The 22,674-nt window shown below is 42.0% G+C and overlaps 2 protein-coding genes across 4 annotated transcripts; one reads left to right on the top strand and one right to left on the bottom strand.

The window, feature by feature from the left end:
- The first annotated feature begins 197 nt into the window (after positions 1-197).
- On the top strand, positions 198-7,910 carry c7h15orf39 (chromosome 7 C15orf39 homolog). 3 transcript variants are annotated; one of them, XM_030097087.1, is made up of 4 exons: positions 198-382; positions 2,469-5,692; positions 6,409-6,443; positions 7,739-7,910. In XM_030097087.1, the coding sequence occupies exons 2-4, from the start codon at positions 2,515-2,517 to the stop codon at positions 7,775-7,777; spliced, it is 3,252 nt and encodes a 1,083-aa protein (XP_029952947.1). In that variant the 5' UTR covers positions 198-382; positions 2,469-2,514; the 3' UTR covers positions 7,778-7,910. The 3 variants fall into 3 exon arrangements, with proteins under 3 accessions (XP_029952947.1, XP_029952949.1, XP_029952950.1); XM_030097089.1 differs by lacking the exon at positions 198-382 and adding an exon at positions 868-935; XM_030097090.1 differs by lacking the exon at positions 198-382 and adding an exon at positions 1,022-1,083.
- A 1,905-nt stretch (positions 7,911-9,815) lies between these two features.
- On the bottom strand, positions 9,816-21,331 carry arih1 (ariadne ubiquitin-conjugating enzyme E2 binding protein homolog 1 (Drosophila)). Its single transcript, XM_030095767.1, has 15 exons — positions 21,198-21,331; positions 20,681-21,031; positions 16,683-16,750; positions 16,429-16,576; positions 15,854-15,946; positions 15,317-15,372; positions 14,427-14,493; positions 14,220-14,326; positions 14,071-14,113; positions 13,858-13,929; positions 13,612-13,742; positions 13,273-13,330; positions 12,770-13,030; positions 12,408-12,520; positions 9,816-12,323 (listed from the first exon to the last, which is right to left on the bottom strand). Exons 2-15 carry the CDS (start codon positions 20,966-20,968, stop codon positions 12,239-12,241), a joined length of 1,590 nt encoding a protein of 529 aa, XP_029951627.1. The 5' UTR covers positions 20,969-21,031; positions 21,198-21,331; the 3' UTR covers positions 9,816-12,238.
- Positions 21,332-22,674: the final 1,343 nt, after the last annotated feature.

Here is a 22,674-nt window from a genome sequence, read left to right as displayed (position 1 = left end):
CACTTTAGTGCCAGGATCCTGACAATAAATTAAAAAAAAAAAAAAAAAAAAAAAAAAAAAACACCCGCGGGAAAACATCACATGTTGAAAACAAGCCGCGGATTGACTGGAGGGTGTGACTCCGCCTATTGATCAAAGACCATCCTCCTCCTCCTCCTCCTCCTCCCTTTTGTCTTTCCTTCAGTTTGTTAACTTCTCTAAAAGCCTCGTGGACTTTGGCAGAGCCTCGTTTCATCAGGGGGGCTCTGCGCGCATCCGGGGCTGAGAGGACAACAGAGGAAGACCCGCACTCTCCCCTCTTTCTTCCTTTTCTTTCCTTTTCTTAGAAGTTGCGTTACATGGAGTCTTCGTGGAAATCTTTTACGGTCACAGCAGCGCTGAGGTAAGAGAAGTTACTGATCAGACGCGCCAACTGTGAGGAAGTTTGAGGAGAGGAATTTAGGAGGAAAGCAGTAATGTTTGTGAGAAACGGGGCTTCGGGCCGGGGCGGGAGGGCGACGCGTCTCCTCATGCATCCTCTCTGCCGCACTGTGGTTTGGAGTTTGGATCCGCGGTTTACGCGTCTTTCGCAGCTCGTATGGAAATGACTCACACTGTGAGAGAAGGTGTGCGCCTCTTTTTCATAACATTTGCATCCAAGTTAATGTGTTTGCGCTTGTTTGTTTGTTTATTTATTCCCTACATTTTGACGCGTCCCGGTGCCGCACGGCTCTGCTCGGCCCGGCTCGGCTCGCCCGGGGCTGAGAGAGAAAGGAAAGCGGGAAGACGCGAGTTTCGAGGTTCCGTTTTTATTGTTGCGACGCGAAGTTATTTTTATTGGCGAGTTTAGGAGCTCCGAGAGGAAGCTGCCTCTTGCTGCCATGTGAACACGCTGACATCTCCCGGCATTCCTGACCCCACTGTCTAATTGAGCGACAGATGAATGATTAACGATGGTAGGAAAGAAGTGCTTTCTCCCTTTTTTTTTTAATCATTGTTTTACTCCCCTTTCTCCCTTTTCACGCCCCATCACCCTTGCAGCACAGATCTTTGGACACACACAGATGCAGCTGTTTAATCATACATTGGATTCTCAACTTGGCAGTAAGTCATTAAATGAAGTTAGAACATCATGCACTGTGACAGGCTTCTTTGTCTTTATACAAATATCCAGTGTGCTGGCATTGCCACCAATTCTGTTTTTAAAGGTGTTGCAATGTTTTGTGTTAAGTCTTGATCTGCTCACGGGAGGTCAAACTGATTAAAACCCCTCAATGCAGCCCCAGCTGCATGCAAGCACACAAACTGAACTGCCCTCCTTCCCCAATAAACACAAAATACTTTTAAAATATGTATGTGATTGATTCTTTCATGAGACTTCCTAAGTCTGTGTGCTTTTTCTAAGAGCTGGAGATAGAGGCTTTGTTCATCTCTTTTACACTGCTCTGTCCATCCATAACATTTTGCATTTTTGAAAGTTTTTCAGGCCAAATGTCTTTTATGTGTCACGTTGACATTTCAGCCTGAGAGTCAAGGGGAGGAAAGAAGGGAGGAGGAAAGCAACTCTGGTGATATTTTAGACATCACATCAGCAGAGGACAGTTTGACAAAACATTCAACCAGCTTCATGTTTTGAACATACTGCAAAATTTCTGAAAAAAAAAAAAAAAAAAATCTTCATTTTCCACCTGCCAAATTATAACAAAAACAGAATTCTCAAATCAAAGTATTTTGGGGGTCATGGCCATTGATTCGAATCAAGTGAATATTTTAGATAAGAAGTGGTTTTTTTGTGTGTGTGAATTATTGACCAGACTTACAAAAAAAGACAAAGGCATTTTTTTTCAAGGCTTCAAATTGCAGAAGTGCACGAGAGAAGAGCGTTGCGATGACGATGTGCAGGAATATCAAGTCCACTCTGATGCGTTGTCTCCGGATGTAAATCGATGATAAGAAGCGCACATCATTTCACACCAGGACATCCTGCAGCAATCAAGCTGCAATGCCATACCCATATTTTCAAACACTCGGGGCTACTTTCAATGATTTGTTACTAAACCAACCGGTAGGGCTGGAGCTGACGCGGTGAGAAGCGCTTTAGCAGCTGTGACACGTGGCACATTGATTCCAAAATTATGTTGTTCCTCCCATTTTGTCAGGCATCTGTGCTCATTGTGTGGGCACCAAGTGATTATTTATCCTCGCGCAATCCTCAGATTAGAAGATTAGATCGTCTTTTGTACTTGTTGCATCTGTCTTCAGCTGTTCTCGAGCATCAGCTGATGAGGTTGTTTGTGACATATGTGTGATAAACCACGAGATCCTCAAGGTTTCAACGATGCCTCGAGCTGGAGTTTAGCTAATGGAAACTCTGCTGTGTGCAGTATCTTTGTTTTTTCATTCTGTCTAATTTTATGTATGAGGTGAGAACAAAAAAATAGCTTATTTTGATTAGACATTAATTATCCTGTTTGTTTTCATATTCTCAGGTCTGGAGGAAGATCGAGTGCACCATCATAATAAAGAAACCGCAGGATGGGCAGTGAGTCCATGCAGACCATCACTGACCCAGTACTTCAGAGGAAGATGCCAATATTCGATGGGACCCTACCATCCTCGGGACTGTCAAAACAACCAAATATGTCTGCTTTTTTGGGTAAGCAGGCACTGCAGTACAGTGGAGCATACATCGCATATGACCCCAGAGGAAAAGATGGAGTAAGGTCCACGCCCCCTTGGAGCAACTCAAAGACAACTCTGCTCGATGGCAGAAGCCCGTTGAATCCCTTCTCTGGCATGATGGGACAGAACCACTTGATTTACAGACAAGACGGCGCTTCTTCAGAAGAAAGCCATCCTCATTCTTCCCCCTTGCGACACACGCCGTCCAAGCCGGGCTTTATGTTGTACACTAAAAGTCCTGAGATCAGCAGTCCTGCATCCGCTGTGTCAGTCGGAATCCGAAAACAAAAAAGTGGATGTGAGAGTTCACCTTCTCATTCTGAAAACTCTGTTTACTTAGCCATCCCAAAGCCAGTTTACAGACACGCCCCCTGCTGTAATGAACTGGGGTGCGTGATCGCACCAACGTACAGTGTGGAACACGGCGCTCCAAGGATACCTAACACCGTATACGAGCGCGAATGGATGCAAAGTGGCGCTCACTACACTGAATTATCCCCTATGCAACGGAAAGCACAAAACACTCTGCTGCAGCAAAGAGGCTTACAGTTTGAGGCCAGTGAGGAGGCGCTGAAGAGGATCACCGTGGATGCATACAGCCCAGGTAGAACGAGGACTCTGCCTGGTGTTGTTGAGCCAACCTACAGCGGTTACCCCTGCGCCCCGACTCGGTCACTGTTTCGTTCTTTAAGCGAGCACGGCCAGTCGTTACAGACTTCCCCCAGAGGCTACCCTGGCCTAATCTCCTCCCATCCTACATATGAGCGTATGACCTCAGAGGTTTATCAGGAACATTCTCCCATGTCCAAATATGGCCAGCTTGCACAGCACCCAGTGTTTTACTACCCTCAGGCAAATGTGGGGGTAGAGAACAGGGCGCAGTGTAAAGATAGTGGCAGTAAGAAAAGAGAAGATGTCCCTGTTGTTCATAAACACCCCACCTCACATCCTCAGGAACATTATATTGTGCCTCAGTCACTTAATGCTGAAATCCCTTTGCCTCGCACCGAAATGTTGCCGACCCATTCTTTTATGCAGGGCTTTGAGTATCCATGTTACGCAGTTCCAAGATTTCATTTAGATGCAAGCCAAATCAGATCCCCCATAAAAAGACCACATGCATCACCCAGTTTTCACTCCAGTTGCATCAATGTTTCCCCATCCAGCCAGCACAAACCTCTTCCCGTGGCCCCTGCAACAAGTCCTCACAGCAGCAAACCCAAGACCAGCCTGCATGCTGATCCGTTTAAAGCCCCATCACCATTCCTCCTTGTGGACCAACACAGTCCTACTAGACTCGTGAGCCAGCGTGGGGTCTCCCCAGCCAGTATCCAGCTTGGCAGGTTTTTCTCTCCGCTCACTGGCATGCACTTAGACCCAGCTGTGTTTTCTCCACCTGGCTTAAGCAGGGACAGACCTGTGGACTACTCCTCTTGTGAAGCTTACCCGAAACAGCCCAAAAGCTTCCCCGTTTTCCCAGCTGTGCGGAGGTCTCATACGCCCAATCACGACTCAGATCGAACCCAGACAGCTGGACCCGATGAGGTGAAGGTCCGAAAACTGCTTTCCCCTGTTGTTCCCACCGTAAACAGACAGAGTGGCTCTGTGCTGATTTTAGGAGGCACAGGTCATAAAGATGGCCTGAAAAGAAGTATTTCACAAGTAACGCCACCCATCAAAATAAAAGAAGAGGACAAGGATCTATCCGAAGTGGATCTTGCAAAGAAACAAAAGATGACAAATCTCCAAGTAGGAAATGCATCTAGCTTTTCTCCCATGCCAGTTATTGACACTGTCTTCAGCTTAGCACCATATCTGCCGGCCCATCGGGGGATATTTCCTGGCAGAACTCCACAGAGGACTGTCCACACCCCTGAGCAGCCTGAAGTCAGGCCCGTATCAGACGTTAAGGAAAAGAGCCCAGATCGAGGCGAGCAGGATCCTGTCGATGAGGCTTCTGAAGAAATCCACCAGGACACTGTCATCCAAAAAGTCAAAAACATCAAAGTAGAAAAAGTGGAGCCACTTGACGTGGATCAGTCAGAGTCTCCTGTGCCTCACACTGAGTACAGTGAAGTGATTATCAAAAAGGAGCTGAGTGACGATGATACCTCCGACGGTGAGCCCACGCTGCTGAAAAAGACACGTGACTCTGATGAGCGAGACCTCAAACCTTCATTAGCAGCTCAGAGTGAAACTTCAGACGAAACCAAGCCTGCTGTGTTGCAACTGGTGAACTCATCCTGTCAGTTTGATGCACACTCTCCGTATGAACAAACAAGCCTTCAGCCTAAATCTGTTAGTCCAGTTCAGCTGCCTCAGACCAAACTAAATATCAGTAACATTCCACCTCAGTGTCTTAAACTTTCCAGGTTCAAAATAGTTCTTCCTGATGCTCCTCTGTCTAGTCCTTGCGTTCTGCCTTCGGAGAGGCCACCCGTGCAGCCGATCGCCGAACCTCAGCCAATATTAGATATTCACAGGCCAGTTCGCAAGCACTTTTTGGAGTTGCATCATTCTCTCTGCAAGCTGCTATCCAAATCTGTGTCAGCGTCTTCAGAGCCGGAGCTGAAGCAGTGGTTGTCTCGGCTAGAAATAACTGAACCCAAATCTCCGTCGGCCAAAGTCCAGCAAGTGTCCTGCTTATTAGGGGTGAAAGCCAGAGAGGTGTGGATCAACGAGGAGATGAAATCGGCGCTTCACGAGGTCCTCCAGAGGCTGAACGAGTACACTGCCCAGGAGCGCTGTCCCTTCCCGCACGTCTACCGGACAGGAGCCGTGTTCCTCCCCATGCTGGTGGTGAAGGAGCTGCTGTTTCCGATGGTCCAGGGCAGCTTCATCGACCAGGTCCTGCAGGAGCACAAAGTGGGGCTGCGGCCCACCACGCTGTCCGAGGAGAAGATCCTCATCCAGCTCCACAAACGAGCCTGCTCCTCCAAACTCAGGAGGCTGATGTCCCTCAAACACCTGCCTGACATCTACGCCGACGTGGTCAACATTTTGTACTACACCTACGTCTGCAAACATCTGGGTGAGTCCGTGGTTATGAGTTACACTCGGATAACTTCACAACACTAATGCAGAATACATGGAATACAATGCAATGGAGTTTCTTTTTTTCAATAATTTAAATTCAACAATGAATTTCCAGCTGTTGCACAGGAATACCATAAAGCTGCATATGCGTCTTCATTACTTCTTTTCAGGCGTTAGAATTAGTGTGCGAATTCTAATAAACCATGAAGGGACAAAGCTTGACACATATTTGAATTATATATATGTGTTCATGACTACTCCAGGAAGGTTTTTCTACATTTCCATCAACTGTTCTCAGCATTGACACAGCATTTAGATTTGCACAGTTAATTTTTCCGACAGACATATATATAAAGAGACTTACTTCACTTTGGTTCCATGTCCTGGAAATCATTTTATTGCTGTACATTCTCCAATAGTTTTTACATCTGATTTGGTTATTTGACCATGTGACATATACAGCATGACCGCACAAACAGGACTTCTTGTCCAAGCTTGCAAATTTCTGGAAATCCCCTTTGGGTGCACAGTATTATTTCATTATCCTGCTATGATTTTTTTTTTCCCCTATACTATGTTTTGCATAGCTTTTCCTCAAATAGCTTTTTTTTTTTTTTTGCTCTGCATCGTCTGCATTTCACCCTCGTTTTTGCGAAGGGGGACAGTTCACAGCGAGACATATTATTCAATATAAAATCCATTTTTTTACAGACCCAACTTCACCAGATGTCCAAAAGCAAGTCCAGGTATACTGTATTGACTTATTTTCTTTTATTTGTTTTTGTTTTTTTTGTTTTAATGTTGTCCCTCCAGCTTACCACGCTTTGCCTCTTGCTCTGATTAGAAATCACTCTCCATTTCTGCTAATCTTCAAAAAAGGACGAGATGAAACTGCATGGCTGCATTCTACTTGCTGTGGGTGGGTGGAGGAAGTGGGAGGGCTCTGCCGGGCTGCTCAGAAAGCGCTGGCACGCTTCCTTGTGCACGCGTTAGTGACGAGACCTTTAAGATTCTGAGGCAGGGTGGCAGAAGACATCACCAGAGGAAGGAAGTTGGGGGGGGGGGGGGTTGAATACAATCAGAGGGGGAACTGTGGCGTAATTTCTGGTTTTGTGTGTGGGGGGTGGGGGTGGGTGGGGGTGTTCCTGCCCCATACATATGGCGTTAAACCTGGTGTGTGAAGTAGGTTTTCACCACTTCAGCCGTCTTTGATCTCTCTACATGTTTTTGTGACGGTTTTGACGCACACACTCATACGTGGCTGAAGTCTGGATGGGAGACGACACACTGTCCGAGTCGGCCACATCCGTCTTTGTCTCAACGCGTCTCTTCCTCTCGGGACTGACTTTAGTTCTAAGCTTGATTCTTCCCTGTGAAAGGCTCAGATCTGAAATGTAAGACTCATTCATTCAAATCAAGCATGCTCAATGATTTCTTCATGCTCAAGTGCTTTGCTTATTTTTTTCTGTGGCTCTACAAAGTTGTGAGAAATTTAATAATAATAATAAAAAAAAAAAACAATCAGAAAAATAACAAAGATGATTGATTTAATTTTTACTCATTGCTGACTGTTAATCCACGTGAGGTTGGCAGACCAGGATTTTGGTGTATGAACATTCTGCTTCTCCCACTCTCTGCATCACTCTTTTATCGGGACTGATCGCATCCTTGCTTAGCAGCTGACTTTTTTTCCAGCTTGCCTGTTTACTCCCACAATCGTTTTTTTTTTTTGTTGTTCTTCCTCTGCTGAAAGGGTGTTTCATGTTGGAGGATCAGCAGTCCAATCACCATGTATCAGCTGATATTAATAGAATAGTTTCTCTCGTTGTTCTTGTCTGCTGAATAGGTGGTCTGGGAGCATTCGTTTGTCAACCTGCATGTGGGAAGTGGATGTTGTGGAGGCTGGTTTATGATTTTAGCGATCATTTGTGAAGGAAGTGAATTAATTTGCTTTCAGTGAGAAGTGTAACGTAACCTACTTTCTAAACAAATCTCCCCTTTGGTCAACACAGTCTTCATTTACATACTCTCTGTGTTTCAGGATCAGATATGGAGCCGGACCATCGAAAGCAAGACGTAGGCTGCGAAGCCTCCGACAGCTGTATGCCTGCTGTATATTCAGACTCCACTGCTTCTTCAGCGTCACCCGGTGAAACACAAACACAGAGAGACATGAGGGACCAGGAAACACAACCGCAGTGGAATAAGAATAGAAGCAAGAGCAGAGTAAAGAGCAGTTCCAGGCGCATGTTTCTAGACAACAGTTTGTCAGATGAGGAGGAGGCAGCAGACATGGAACAGACTGTGGCTGGAGGCGTTCTGGACACATTTCCAGAGGAATATCCAGGTGCTCATAACTGCCAGGACACCGAGAGCGGAGATTCCGAGCAGGAGTCCTCGCAAAGCCCAGCTGCTGAAAGCTGGACGTGTCCCTTGACGTTTGACGACCTCTCTCACAGTGACAGAGAGTCTGAGAGCCAGTCGGGCACGTGCCCCGTCGATCAGCCCTCCAACTTGGGGAAACCCCAGGTCAGACCCAACAAGAAGCATCCGGGCATGATCCTCAAACTGAGGAGGATGCTCAGCGGAGGCCTCAACAGAAAAAAGGCCCGTTACCAAGCCGTGCCGGAGCTGGGGACGTTTGCCGATGCCTCCCACCTGCAGAATGACGATCAGGAATTGGCGATCAGCGAGAGGACGCCCAAAGTGACCCACCAGTGGCAGAGAGCAGGGGGCCTCTCTCATGCCTTGAGACCCCTCAGCAGCTCCTCTAAAAGAAAACACAGGTCACACCTGAAGATCAAATACTGCCCCTACTTGTCCGCTTGCCACAGTGCCGAGCACAGGAGGCGGTGGGTCCTGCGCTCGGCCGTGCAGAGGGCCCACAGGGCCCTGAGGCTGTACTGCCCAGACCTGGTGGGGAAGAGAATCCGCCACCTGTACGAGGAGGATGACAAGTCAGAGGTGTGGTACCAGGGAGAGGTGCTCCGGATCCACGAAGCTCACCCCAACCCTCTGAAGACTATATTCGAGGTCCGGTATGACAGTGAGCCAGAGTGGAAGTACTACCTAGAGCTGCTGATAGACTATAAAAAAGGCTGGCTCAAAATCGAAGACTAGGTTTTATGATTGTTGTTTTTTTTTTTTAATATTTAAAACAGGTTGATATCAGTGCGTCCTGTCTCAGAGGTGAGATCACCTTAACGTGCCTTTTCACTTGAGTATAGAGATGAAATTTACATCTGACGTGCTTGAAGTTTGATCAACTTTTGCTTCTGTCTCTGCCCACATTTTGACAATGTGGGGAAAATGTGCCTTGGGCAGTTCAGAAGACATTAGTTAACGCCCTCAATATGAATTAACTTGAAGCACTCATTAAGTTAGGTATGTTTTTTTTATCCATGTTTGTATTGAAATATTCACTGTGTGCGTACGGTAGTTCACATGAAGGCATTGTTTATAAGAGTGACGCAGTGGCAGCCGCATTTACATAGGTTTACATGAACACAGAGCCAGTCTTGTGATTGTAGCAGAGTGATTTTGACCTTGAAGACTGTGGTTGGTGTTTGTTCGTGTAACTGAAGCCGAGCAAAGCTGTGCGCTCTGAATATTCTCACATTGTGTACAGAATCACTGCGAACCTTCATGCTGAACCTCAAATTGTATTTTAATTTTCTGAGACTTCAGATGATTGAACTCTCAAGAGCATTATCCTCACGATTGCCTTGAATAAATGTGTGCATCACAGCTTTGCTTCATTTTATGCCTCCAATTATCAGCGACTCCTCGAGATACAAGGAAAATTCACAAATGCCAATTAATGCAACGGAGTGTTTTGGCTTCTGGGGTCACAACAGTGGAGCAGGTGAACATGCGATTCAAAGCTGGCTGCAGATTTCTTCTTAAACCACTTAAAATGCCACTTTTGGAATTAGATTGACGCAGACACTGGGAGGTATTTAATACAGTTTTAAACACATCCCATACTCAAATGTGGCTTTTTTTTTTTTTTAATGAAAAAATGCTTCAACAGAGGCGTGGGACCACCATCAAACAACCAGCCAGAACAATGTTTGCAACATTTTGCACTTTAATATTTTCTCCAAAACAGACATCTATTTTTCCCCACATTTTTACACTAAAAGGAAATAAAACACCTTTGATAGCATAAAGAAAAGATATGTAAAAAAGTATTAAAAGTTTTTGGATGCCTCAATTTAATGTAAGTAGCTGCGACCGTTACTTCAAATGTTAAGTTGAAATGTTCATGAAACTACTAGCAGACACGATGGAAAACAGAATGAGCCCTGGAGCGCATGTTAGCCTAGAATGACCACAGGTGTAGCTGGTGTTACTGCAAGAAAACTTAAGAGGAAAATAGACGATCTTTTATCCATTCACTTTGTGTCATCATTGGTTCGCTGACTTCAGACAAAAAAAAAATTAATTCAAAAGTGACATACAAACAACCACCTCATCTTTTATCGGACAATCTCCAAAGAAACTTGGTGCAAAAAAAGCTAACATTTTTCATCTAAAAATCAAAATTATTTAAAGGTTACCAAATTAAGTCCACCCTATTCTGGAAGACACAGCTCTGCCAAGGTCTGTGGTACACTACATCGCAAAATACATAGCGCAGAAATGCATTATGGATGTTTCGGGTAATTAATATGCTTGAGATCAAACCTACTCTAATGACTCACACAGTACTCCCAAAAATGAGATTTCTCATGACATTTATTCAAATAAACAATACAGTTTATAATTTGCTAGGATAAAATAAGTTTGAACACATAAGAAGCATTTGGGAGAGAATTCCCCAAAGATCTGAAACTGGGGCAAAGGATGTTTTTTTTCCATGATGGCTGAGACACTTTGGTGTCATCTTCTAACTTGCATCAGTGCCTGTTTATTCATGTCCCCCCCCTCGTCAGTCTTCTGAAGACGTTCACATTGCAGAGACACGAACGAGCATTTGCAAGCAGAGAGCCTGACGACCAGAGCGCCCGCCACACAGAACAATGCAAAAACCAGGAGGGGCACTGACATTTCAATGTTGAAACCTCAACCCATTTGCAAAAAAAACAAAAAAACAAAAACAAAAAAAACAGTCTTTAATGCAAAAAGCATAACAGCGTTACAAAAAACACTCTTACAACCTTTAGAAGTTTGTCCTATATTCCTCATCTGCTTGAGGATCACCCCTAGTCCATCTGCGCATCTTGGTTTAAAGCAAAGTTCAGCCTCACTGCAAGGCAGGAGATCCCTTCAAAGAGGCGCTGCTGCTGCTGCTGCCGCCGCCGCCACCACTGGCCTCGTGCCTTCCAAATAATCCCTGCAAGAGTGATGCAAACGCCTGACCCTGTTTGACAGTGATCGAGCCCAATTAGCAGCACTGCGAAAGCCGTGCCGTCGGTACATTCTATCACCTCTTCCAGTCCCCAAGGTGCAAGTGGAGCTTCAGGAGTGCTACCTCAAGCCATGTCAGGAAAGAGAGAAAAAAAAAGAAAAGAAAAGAGTGAATGTCACTCAGTTTGGCTCTTACAAATAATTAGTAATGTTCTTAAATGTTAAACAACTCCAAAAACAACTAAGGGTATGGAAAAAGGTTAGCATAGAGGGGGCACAGGGCCGGTGCAATCTACCTTAACCTTTGACCTGTAAAATCTTTTCAGCTCTTGGTTTTCTCATTTAATCATGGACTTCCATCGAGTCCTTTATCTTTCTATCAGTCTCCGTTTTGAGTCGCTGATAAGGTGTCATTTGTGCACTGCTCTGAAGAGACTGAGGATGATAGGACGAACGCCTTATTGCCAAACTCCTCCAACCTCCGACTTTTAAGAAGGGAGTAAACAAACTCAACCTACATGGCAAAAGTACACCTTTCCAATATTGGTAAAGAATAAATATTTCAAAATTTCAAAATTATGCAAACACGTGCCACTCTTGCTCTTTAACTTCCATGCATATGGACTATTTACAAATTGAAAAATACAGACTTGCTATTTTGTTCTTTTTTTATGCGTTTTCTTCTTTTCCCCTCTGAAATGTCTTTGCCCCTTTTGCAATCAGCCTATCAACATTCAGCCACCCAGACAAGGATCTCACCACATATTGCAGACATGGCCAGGACAATTAAAGCTGTGTTGAAAACATTTTCACACTAATGGGAAAACAAAAGTCAAAAATCAAAACAGAAAAGATTCACAAGCAAAAAACAAAAGGAAAATAAGATCTTTCGGGGGAGGTATTACAATACAAGCCAAAGGATGTACTTGTTTAAGATGGATTTTCTGCTTTCTCGAGACTCCACTCTGTTGCTAACAATACTGTAGTACACTTTCATTTTATTATTCTACCTTTCCTTTAAATATAATTTACTTTGAAGATTTTGTTAAACAAATCCAAGGAAAAATGACGCAAAAGTGGTTGGTTTGCCAAAGGAGAGGCGGCAGAAGGCCCGTGCTGCCCTGTTTAATTGCATCAGCGCTCTAAGTTTGTCAAGGTACTCAAGAGTCCGTTGCATTGGGACGTGTCCTCAATCCTCAATGTACTCCCACAGGTCCTTCTCATAGCCTTCATGCACGTGCTGTAGCAGCACTCTTCGCCTGCTCTCACAGTATCTAGAAACACAAGACATTCTGTCAGAGTCCATGAAGACACGACTTCACCGTGTCAGACCTTCACATGGTTCTTCTGGCACTGACCTGTACTTATCTTGTACTTTCTGCTTGATGTCCTGCAAAGAGTCCTGGGAGATATCTCGCTCTAGGTAGCCTGACAGCACCTCAGTGGCATTTTCCAGGTCTGCCTGGTTGTTCTAAAAAAAAAAATACACACACAACATGATTTACAGGCAGTTTACAGAAAAGTCCATGATCTTTGATAATCTGCTCTTAGAAGCTGAACAAATTCGAATCTGTCCCTTTTTAATCTAAAGGGAAACACTAAAAACACACATTGAAAGTTAACCAAACCGCTTTGCCAATCCCCTGCATCCAATTCATGAAAATTTGATTCCATTCTTTAACCTACACACCACCACACAACACATATCCTTGGACCGTACCTCAAAAATAATGGACTGGTTGTTCTTCTTGAGGTAGAAGGCAAAGACGTAGGTGAACATGAGCGTGGAGCGGCACTGGCACAGCACGTCCACAGCCTTCTTCAGGAACTGCACCTCAATCCAGGACATGTTGTGTTGCTGCATCTCCTCCATCTTCTGCTTGACCTGAGCATAGAGCTTGTGCTCGAAGCGCAGACTCTGCATGTGGTTCATGTAGCGGTTGCAATAAAACAGGTACCTCTGCAAGGCTGCTCTGGAGCGCTGCAACGACAGGAGCATATTATAGCTGCTTCTCCAGCTCACTGACACATAAATGAAAATGAAATTTCAAGGATAATACACTTTATGACTATTTACATAATTAGTTACTGCTTTTGGCTGAATTTCCTCTGACTACATGCATTTCACAGGATCAAAAATGCACACAACACTTGTTGGGTGCTGCAGCCTCTTTATGTAACGTTCAAGTAAAACCCATTTCCACAGCAATATAAATTTATTACCTCTTGAGCGTCTCTGGCTGCCTTTGCATCATCTTCATTGTAGCGATTGCAGTTGTACCTGGAAAGTTTCCAGAGTAATGTGGGTCATGACTGGAAGTATGTTTCCAATAAGAAATTGTAATAAACCACTGCAGCTGATTAAAAAAAAAATAAAAAAAATCCCAACCATAAACAACTAAGAGGAAAAGATGACAGAGGTGAGGACAATATTTTGTCCAGTCCTGTGTTTATTAGAAGCATTCTATGAAATTTAGTCACAGCTTCAATCATTCAGTCACGATCAGGAGACAGAAACAACAGGCCAGGACTAGAGAGCCGCTGAATCATGAAGTTTCTTACCAGGCAGAGCCGTGAGGCTCCCATGGACCGAGACAGACCCAGCAGAACTCAGCTTTGCAGTTCTGGTTCCGACACACCATGTGATTGCAGCCACCATCTTTCTCGATGGTCACATGGCATTTTGGACACTCCTGAGGAGAGAGAGAGAGATCGTTTTCATGAGAACGACGATTTCTTACAGACACATCTCATCGATGACTTTTAGTACAATCGCCAACAATAGGAGGAAGAAAAAAAAAATCCTACCTTGGTATTTGCTGCAATCCAGTTGGAAGTTTCACTGTCGTCATCGCATTTCTTGATCCATTTTCTCAGCCACTACAAAGGCAGGATGGAATCCGTAAGAAATCATCATGCAAACAAAGATCTGAACACAGCTTGTAAAAACCAGAAAGAAGGCCACATTGTTCGGATCATGAAAGCTAAATCAATAAAAAAATAAATCCACATTACGCATACCTTACACTTGACAGGATCATGCCAATTCTCTCCACAGTTGAAACTGCAATAACAGAATCATTATCAGGTAAATCCCATGATATCCACAGTTAGATTTACTCAGTGGACAAACGCTGTCAGCTTACATTAGTTTACAAAGGCTGTCTTACCAGAACTGGCGGCCACACTTGCACCTTACTGGCTTGGCATCTGGGTACTGGACTTTGACAACGTGATGGCAGTCTGGTGCAGGGCACCACTTTAACAGTCGATTGCACTTTAAGAAACAAAAGTTTGATTTTCAATTAAAAAAAAAAGGGGGGGGGGGGTCTTTTAAACAGGATAATACCTGATAAGAAAATAATTCTGAATCTTACCTCTACAAAACTATTCGTGATTAAATGCTGGTACTTCAACTTCACTTTGGAATCCGTTATGAGGCGCCTATGGAAATGTTCAATCATTAATTAACATTCATTACTGAAGATAGGATACAGTAAAACATAAAAAATCACTGTATCTTACCAATAAAAAATAAATAAAACTAAATGAAAGCCATATTTTGTCAAGCATCCATAAAAGGCGCAATATTTATGATGGCAATGTTTTTATCTTTGCAACACACATTTCAGTATTACAGCAACAAAAGTCACTGCAACCCACTAAGATAATTAACACATCTAATGAAATCAATCGGGACATGCAGGGCCTATTATTCAACGTGTACAAGCACCATGAACTGATAAGCGAAAGCACTGTGAGGTGTCTCACTAGCTGATATTCAGAATGTAGGTTAAGACCATTACTGTCAGCTTAGGAGCTGCTACAAGAGATTAGTGTCCTTATGTGGAAGTATATTTGTCAGTACTTCAAGTTGAATATTAACACCGCAAAGTAGTAAAAAAAAAATTGCTCTCATTTGAGATATCTAAGGAGGGAAAATGTCATGTAGAAACTCGGTCATCCACCGCAAGTTAAGTGGAATTATTAAATGAATAAGGCCAATCCCCACATCTCTGGTAAAATTACGACACAGTTTTGATTTTGGTTTATTTCAATGCCTGAAATGTTTGGCCAAAATGCCACAAACAGATTTTACTGTCAAGACTTGTTGTGGCAAGTTATTTTTTTTTATTGCCTTAAATTACTCAACATAATAAACGTTCCATTTGTTTTTACTTTTACTGTCTGCTATTTGAGTGATGCTGAGCATTGCTGACCACGGTGTAACAACATGAAACAAATATATGCACAAACAGGTACTCACATGACTGTGTTGTCATCAACCAAAATGTCACAACTATGAGCGGGACAAGAAATGGTCTGAGAAGACAACACAGAAGGCAAATTATTAGTCAGACAGCTCTGAAAAGACTGAAAAGGGATTTGTGACAGAAAACTGGGGCATTTGTAATTGTTTTGTCAAGGCAGAGGGAAGGCTGCCGCTAAGAATGACAACTTCAAAGCTGATTTTTTTTAACAGATTGCCCTATATCAATGAAAAATTGATCCAATTTGACACAAAAAAAGAGCATTGACTTTTGGAAAGAAATTTTAATTGACAACACTATTAGCAAAACCTGCAATAAGAGTATTTTATAACACATCTTTCAATAATACCGCTGGTGTTCACTCTGGTTAGCTACATGAAGCCAAGATAGAGGCTGAACAGTGGATAGTGACAGCCTGAGACTGGAGGTACAGGTGCAGAAGTACGGCCTGTTAACTCCACTCCAACACAAAACACAACACATACTGCTATCTGTACTTTGTAATAATTAGACAAGAAGAATCAAACCATTACCTGTCCCATTCCTTCTTCTATGATTTTGGTGGTCAGATAATCACCCCAGCACTGCATGCAGAATTTATGTCCACACTCCAGGCCTGTAAAGTACTGCAGGAGAGAGGTATCGAGTTCACTTTGCTATAAGAACATATAACGAAGCACACAGTTGAAGAAATTAAGCTAGTAAACTTAAAATAACTCATTGAACATCTGATAATTTCCTTCCCCCCACAATGCTACATGTGAAAAAATATCTTTATAACATCAAATTTAGACCAAAAAAAAAAAAAAAATGAAATCGCTAGCAGGTATTAAACAACAGTTATTATAGCATTTTAAAAAGGTGTGACTCATCATATTTTCTGATGTCAACAGAATTTCCATCCTCATTCTTTTCTATCATGTCTTCACATAAACAACACCTGAGTGAGGAGTTCTTTTACTTGACAAAAGCTAATAAAGTGTCGACATCTCCATTGTGCAAATGCAGACATACAGCTCTCATGTATGTGACTTTCAAGCAAAAACATTCTTGTTAAAGCAAAGTTGAAAACACATTCTGGAAGTGCTGCATGTCATGAGGGACTCACTGAGTTGGGAAAGTTCAGATAGCAGATCTGACATGGTATGTCCTGTGCAGATGATCTAGTGTTGATTGGAGGACGGATTCGGGGCTTCTTACTTGGATTAATGACATGACACTCAGAGAAAAGCTTGTCCAGGTTACCATCAAAATACCTTTGAAGTCAAACAGAAAAACAAAAGCACAACAACAAAAAAAAGAACAAAAGAGTTAAAAATGCACTGAGAGGACTTTTTGTGACTCATCAGGACTACAGCTCACCTTTCCATTAGCTTTTCCTTGTCCCAGTTGAAGTGACTGAGAAGGATGCGTGTTATTGTTGCAGGATTCTAAATAAAAAAAGAAAAGAAAAAACCAACTGGTTAGAAATCAAGTAAAGTGTTCATGTTTAACAACTTTCACACTTGACTACTGAAGAAAAAAATGATTTCAAATGACATTTAAGCATTTTAATTTATTGTCTACGTGTATCACGGCAATGACCAACAACAGCTACATGAACTTCTTCTTTAAAAAAAAAAAAAAAAAAAAAAGTAAAATCCAGTACAAAACTACCATAGATCATAGTCTTCAACTGATGTCAGTCTTTTGTGCAATGGTTGATTGATTCTATGCAGTCACTACTCTAGGATCCAGTAGGATCTCTACCAGTGGGTATCCTACTGGACACTCAGTAGGAAAACAGAGTTGGATGGTGAAAGTGAAGAGGTCCTTTGCTGACTGAGAACAAAATGTACAGTCATTTGCAGAGACAACTGCACAAAGCTGCTGGGGTGGGAAAGGTGTCAGCAGGAGTTGCAACATTGAAGAGTGATGATTTGTACTGTCATTTTGTCAAAGAAGTCTTCCCGTAGGAGTCCCAACTACTCATAATTTGTTGAACACAGCCACCAGAACGCAGTATGAGCAGGACGGCTGCATGCGCGGACCAGCAGCAATATTCACAATCTCTACAAGTTAGGACAAAGTTTGAGCCACTTCTCATCTGACCGTCTGAAGTAAACCCTCGTAAAAACAACTTACAAAAGATTGCATTCATTGCAGAGCTCTTTGACAGAATGGATTTACACTGAAAAGGAATTCAACTTTTCTTCGAGCCCACCATAGTTAAAGGCAGGCAACTTAACTAAACTAAGCAATAGATTGAAAGCTTTTGAATTGAGCAGACATCATATCTTTTACACAGACATGTTTCAGTAAACCTGAACAGGACGTACCCAATCACTTTGTGAATCCTAGGGTGATTCAAACATTCAAACTGACAAATGGTTTTAAGTTACTTTGTGCAATTTGGGTCATACCATGTTGAGCATTGCAATGTTGGGAATATGACAATAAAAAAGAAATGGCACACAAGATTTGTACACATAGAGCAGCACAGCACAATCTCTGCATTCCTTGGTCAACCCTTGACATGCTGCCAGCGTGCCTGTGAGCACCGTGAAACTGCTATTTCCAATAATCACTCGAGAGTCACTCTAGGTTTTCTGTTTGCTGTCCTAAATTAGGTATCTGGTCATGTTTGGACAAAGTTCACAGCTACAGGTTTCCCAGAAAACATCCTGAAATTCATTTGAATGAAATTTCACAAGGAATAGTTTTGTATTTCAACTTCACACACCTAATGTATAGTATCAATAATAAAGAAGTATGTCCCACAGCTTTTGAAATGCCTAAACCTAACTACAGGAGAAATCACACAAACCCTGTCTCCCTATTCCTGTTCCAATCCTGGTAACAAACCAAAGGTCTTATAATATTTAAGGTACCTTCCCCTATATGAAATGCTATAAATACTAGTCCCTTTTCTGCAGTATATGAAACCCAATATATTTCTCACCTTATTTAGCAACTGTAAAGACTGTGCAATAGTAGCATATGGAGCAGTTAACAACAGTTTCAACATTTAAGGGTGGCACGTAAGGTTGTTAAATACAACATGATGAGGTGACAAATTTGTTTTTCCGGTGTAACTGTTAATATGTTTATTTTGCACAATTGTTGGAAAAGAAGGTGAGACAAAGTTTGTTTTGTTTCCCTTTTAGAAATGTGTTTGCTAAATTTACTGTAAAAGAAATGTTGCACTAAAGAACCCCTATTCAGTAATGAAACTGACTTTTAAATTGATTATCCATACACAGATCAACATTCAGAGGATATTTATGGAGCTGTATCCACCTCAGAACGAATAAGCAAAAAGAAATTCCACAAAATGTATTAGCTTCACAATTACTTTACATGTAGCGGGATAAACCTGATAACAGGGAATCATTGCATTCATTCATAAACTAAGATCGGGGAAAGTAGATGTTTTCAATTCTTGGTGTCCACCTGGAAAAAACAAACACACTGTACAGAAGACCTGCAACTATATCTACCTTCAGGAAAACTGTAATATCAGTCCTTTAATAATAAATATTACAGTGAGATAGTGACTGGATTTAGTATTGATATTCAAAGATACAGTCCTGGATGCTGTTGAACAAAGTTGTTTACATGCAAACGTACATTCTTTTTTTAGATTGCTGTGCAATATCTGATGTCAAGTGCTTGGCTGCTTGTAAGTTCATCCTTGATGATCAGTATGTACTTTTTACTTGAGAAAGTACTTGAACAACAGAGGTTCATCTAAATAATGCTTTAATTACAGATACTGCGCAATGAAACTTCTCATCAGAACACATGATTAAATTTACACTCAGGACGTATTGGTTGGCGCTAATAATCGATGAAAATTGTATACTAAGACACAAACACAAACACTAAGAGACAAATACTATTTTTAGAAGAATCACCATGTCAGTATGACTGCCATGCGGCCGTGCTGTATCCATAAATGTATTATTTACCTGCTGCAAGTTATATACCCGTTATTGATGGGGCACTGATGTGTCGACTCACAGAAATACAAGTGTTATTTCCTTGAATACCTACACAATGCCTATTAACGCCACTTTCCATTTTATAATGAGCCCAAATGAAGCTACGTGAAAGGAAATGGAGGCCTGGGATAACGCAAGATTATAAAAAAACAACGACCCATTGTGTTTCAACAAAACGTGCTTCTTCTGTCTACATGAAACATCTTGTGATGCATCCAAAGTTTTGTTTTGTTAAAAGGACTTGGTTACGCTGGTTGACTAATCGGCCATGTAACTTGCTAACCAACTCGTTGGCCAAGCGTTTGAACTAACGTTAAAAATGACATTACCGGAGCCACTATTTCAGTATTTCGGTAACATCAAGTTTCAACACGTCTACTAATGCACCCGTGTTGTTATTCAAATGTTAGCTGGGAAATATCCGATAAATGATAAGACGAAATGTTGAGGTTTTCCATTAAGGAGGCTAAGCTGGCTAGCGGATAAGATATGAGGCTGAAGTTAGCCTCTCGTTCATAGCTTACAATTTGTCATCTAAGGGGCAAAATATAAAGAGTTCTGATACGGTGTTCTCCATATCTACACCATCTGACACAGGAAAATTCTAATTTACAATTTATAAGGGTTTTTAAATAACGTCAGGGCCAATATAGTGAAAACTTTTAATATTTGACACTGAGGGAGACGATCTCGTCATATAATACCAAAGAGATTGAAGAAACAGATGAAAATCAACTTTCTCCATGCAAATTCTATAATCAAAATCACAGGTTCACCTGTGCCTGTTTAAACAACACTGTTCAGATTTGATCATCATGTACTTTCTACTTATAGGGCTATAAATGAAGCTGCTTCCGGTATTTAACAGTGGAATTGATTAGGTACCAAGGTTTGGTCTGTGACCTCTAAGGGCATTAGAACGATGCGAAACAAAAGTATTCGACCCTTCGCGAAGTAAGTTTTATCCTTTCATTTGAAATCGGAGGCTACGCTTCGGAATCTGACTTCAGCGTCGTCATTAGTCGGCTATGAAGGAGCTAGCTAAGTAGCGGCTAAAGTTAGCATAGCAGACGTTGCTACCAAGTTCTCAGTGGGATTAGACTACTTCCTGGAGCAAAACTCTGATATTACCTCGCTTAGTGGGCATTCACTGTTGTTACTGTTTTTAACTTTATGTCGACAAATCAGACAAGTGCTGATTTGCAAATACAAAACATTAGTTGTATCTAAAACCCAACACCGTTGTGTTCCTGTCAACTTCCAGCAAGTAAACTACTCCGACGATGCTAACGGTTAAGCTAACATCCATGGCCTGTTTACGCTTCTCGGAAACCCGGACCCCGGTCTTTCTTGGCGCTGACATACCAGAATACCTACCTGTATGACCTCGTTGACCTCCTTGATGCACTCCACCATATGTTGGAGGATCTGCTCGGCAGTCAAAACCTCGAAACGGTAGTCCTCCTCCTCTTCCTCGCCAGGGCCGTGGCCCCCTCCGCCAGTCTCGCTGCACTCGTCTCGCTCTCCGCCAGCCACCACGGGATCGACCAACTCCACCTCTCCGAGCTCCAGGGTGTCGTCCTCGGGCTCCTCTTCGCCGCTGTCCTCGCTACATTCCTCTTCTTCGTCGTCGTATTCATAGTTATAACCCTCGTCTGAGTCCATTCCTAGGGCGGTTATCAGCTAATGACCAGCACACCTGAAGCTCTATGGTGTGTGAAACGTTGACTGCGGGAGAATATGAAAAGCAAAACAATTATCCGAGCCTGTTTTTCAGCTGCAGCGAAAATAACAACAAAACGTCGCCGCTGCTAAGCCAACAAAGAGACACGGCGTCACCAACTGACGGCGACCTGACGTCAGACGGCCCGGCCGAGCTCAAGTACGTTCTTACCTGACAAACTTTTTTTTTTCTTTCAGCGAGGTACTTCCGAATTTAGATCGTCGACATTGATCCCGAAAATTAATATAATTTCTTGTAATGCATATTAAGGTATCTGAAAAGCGGATCACGTCAACACTTCCTCCTCATAATAAAAAAAACGGATGGAGAAAACCACCGCCGCCTGTGGTGCGTTCACGCCCCTGGGAACTCAGAAAGATAGCACAAGAAAAGAGAGAGAAAGTTGTTAGCATTGAATCCTCACAGAAATCTGCAGAAAAATGGCGAACAGTGTGATCGTTCATATAAACTTCAATGTAGTTGTGTGTTTAATGTCCATATTATCACAATCAGTCTTCACTTGTAGACGTGGCTGTTGTTTTGGAGTTCTCTGTCGGCTTGGCTGAGGTCTGATAACACCAACTGGGTCAAAGGGTCAAACTCCCTTTAGTTCAGAGGCCACATAAATCATGGGGTGATCACAACCTCTACTATAAAATCGAAACCCTCAAAAAACTTAATTTGCCACTTTGTCATACCTCCAAGTATTAAATTTTGTGGGCCCCAGCCCTGAAGCTCTTTGGACAAATCATTAAAATATATTCCCTTGTTGGCCATTTTTAAGGCTAAATTATTCAACTGGCTCCCATACAAACAGTATCCCACTGATTCTGAATTGATATGATGTGTGGTTTAGGTGACTGTTTTTTATCAACTCCTATAGTTTTCTCTGCTTGATGTTTACCAGAACTGTTTAATGATGGGAGAAGATTTAATGAAATCATGATTGGCTTCTTTCCTTTATTGCACAGTTTTTATTTCTTGTTTTATTACCTTACAATTTTGCATTATATTCTTATTGTTTGCAAAAAGAAGCAGAAAAAAACTTACATTTGAAAGCTACTTCTCCAGCAACATTGCCTCTTCGCTTTAACGGATAAAACAGTTTAAAACAGCTTATCCTGACAAATCAGCTGAAAATATTAAAACAGCTAGAAATTGTTCAAAATTATAAAACAGCTAAAGTGGATAAAGTAATAATAAAACTGCAAAAATTGTTAAACAAAACAATATTAAAGGTTGAAAATTGCATAAATAGGGTAAAATATGACTATAAGCAGTATATAGAATGTAACCATGTTAGCAGAGCTAAATTATAATTCCTGAATTTCAAATATCCAAATTAATTACAACTTTGGTATTTATTTAAAAAAGTATACATAAAATTAATATGGTAATAGTAATTTATTGGGGAAAAGTGTACAAAAACAGAAGCAAACTCCAGAGGACATTCCTCACTTTGTAGTTAGTGTATAAAGCACTATTTATTTTTTCAAAATTCCTGCATGTTTGTATATTGTATTTTTTTTAAAATACAGCTATTCAGCAGTTGTTTTGTTCAGTGAGCTATAGACCGATGTTAGAGTTATACTGTGAAACCCTTAGTGATAACAGGATTTTTTTTTTTTTTTTTTTTTTGTTTTTTGTT

Source organism: Salarias fasciatus, chromosome 7 (assembly GCF_902148845.1).
Source record: "Salarias fasciatus chromosome 7, fSalaFa1.1, whole genome shotgun sequence".
Classification (NCBI taxonomy): domain Eukaryota; kingdom Metazoa; phylum Chordata; class Actinopteri; order Blenniiformes; family Blenniidae; genus Salarias; species Salarias fasciatus.
This window is presented reverse-complemented; position numbering and strand designations above follow the sequence as displayed.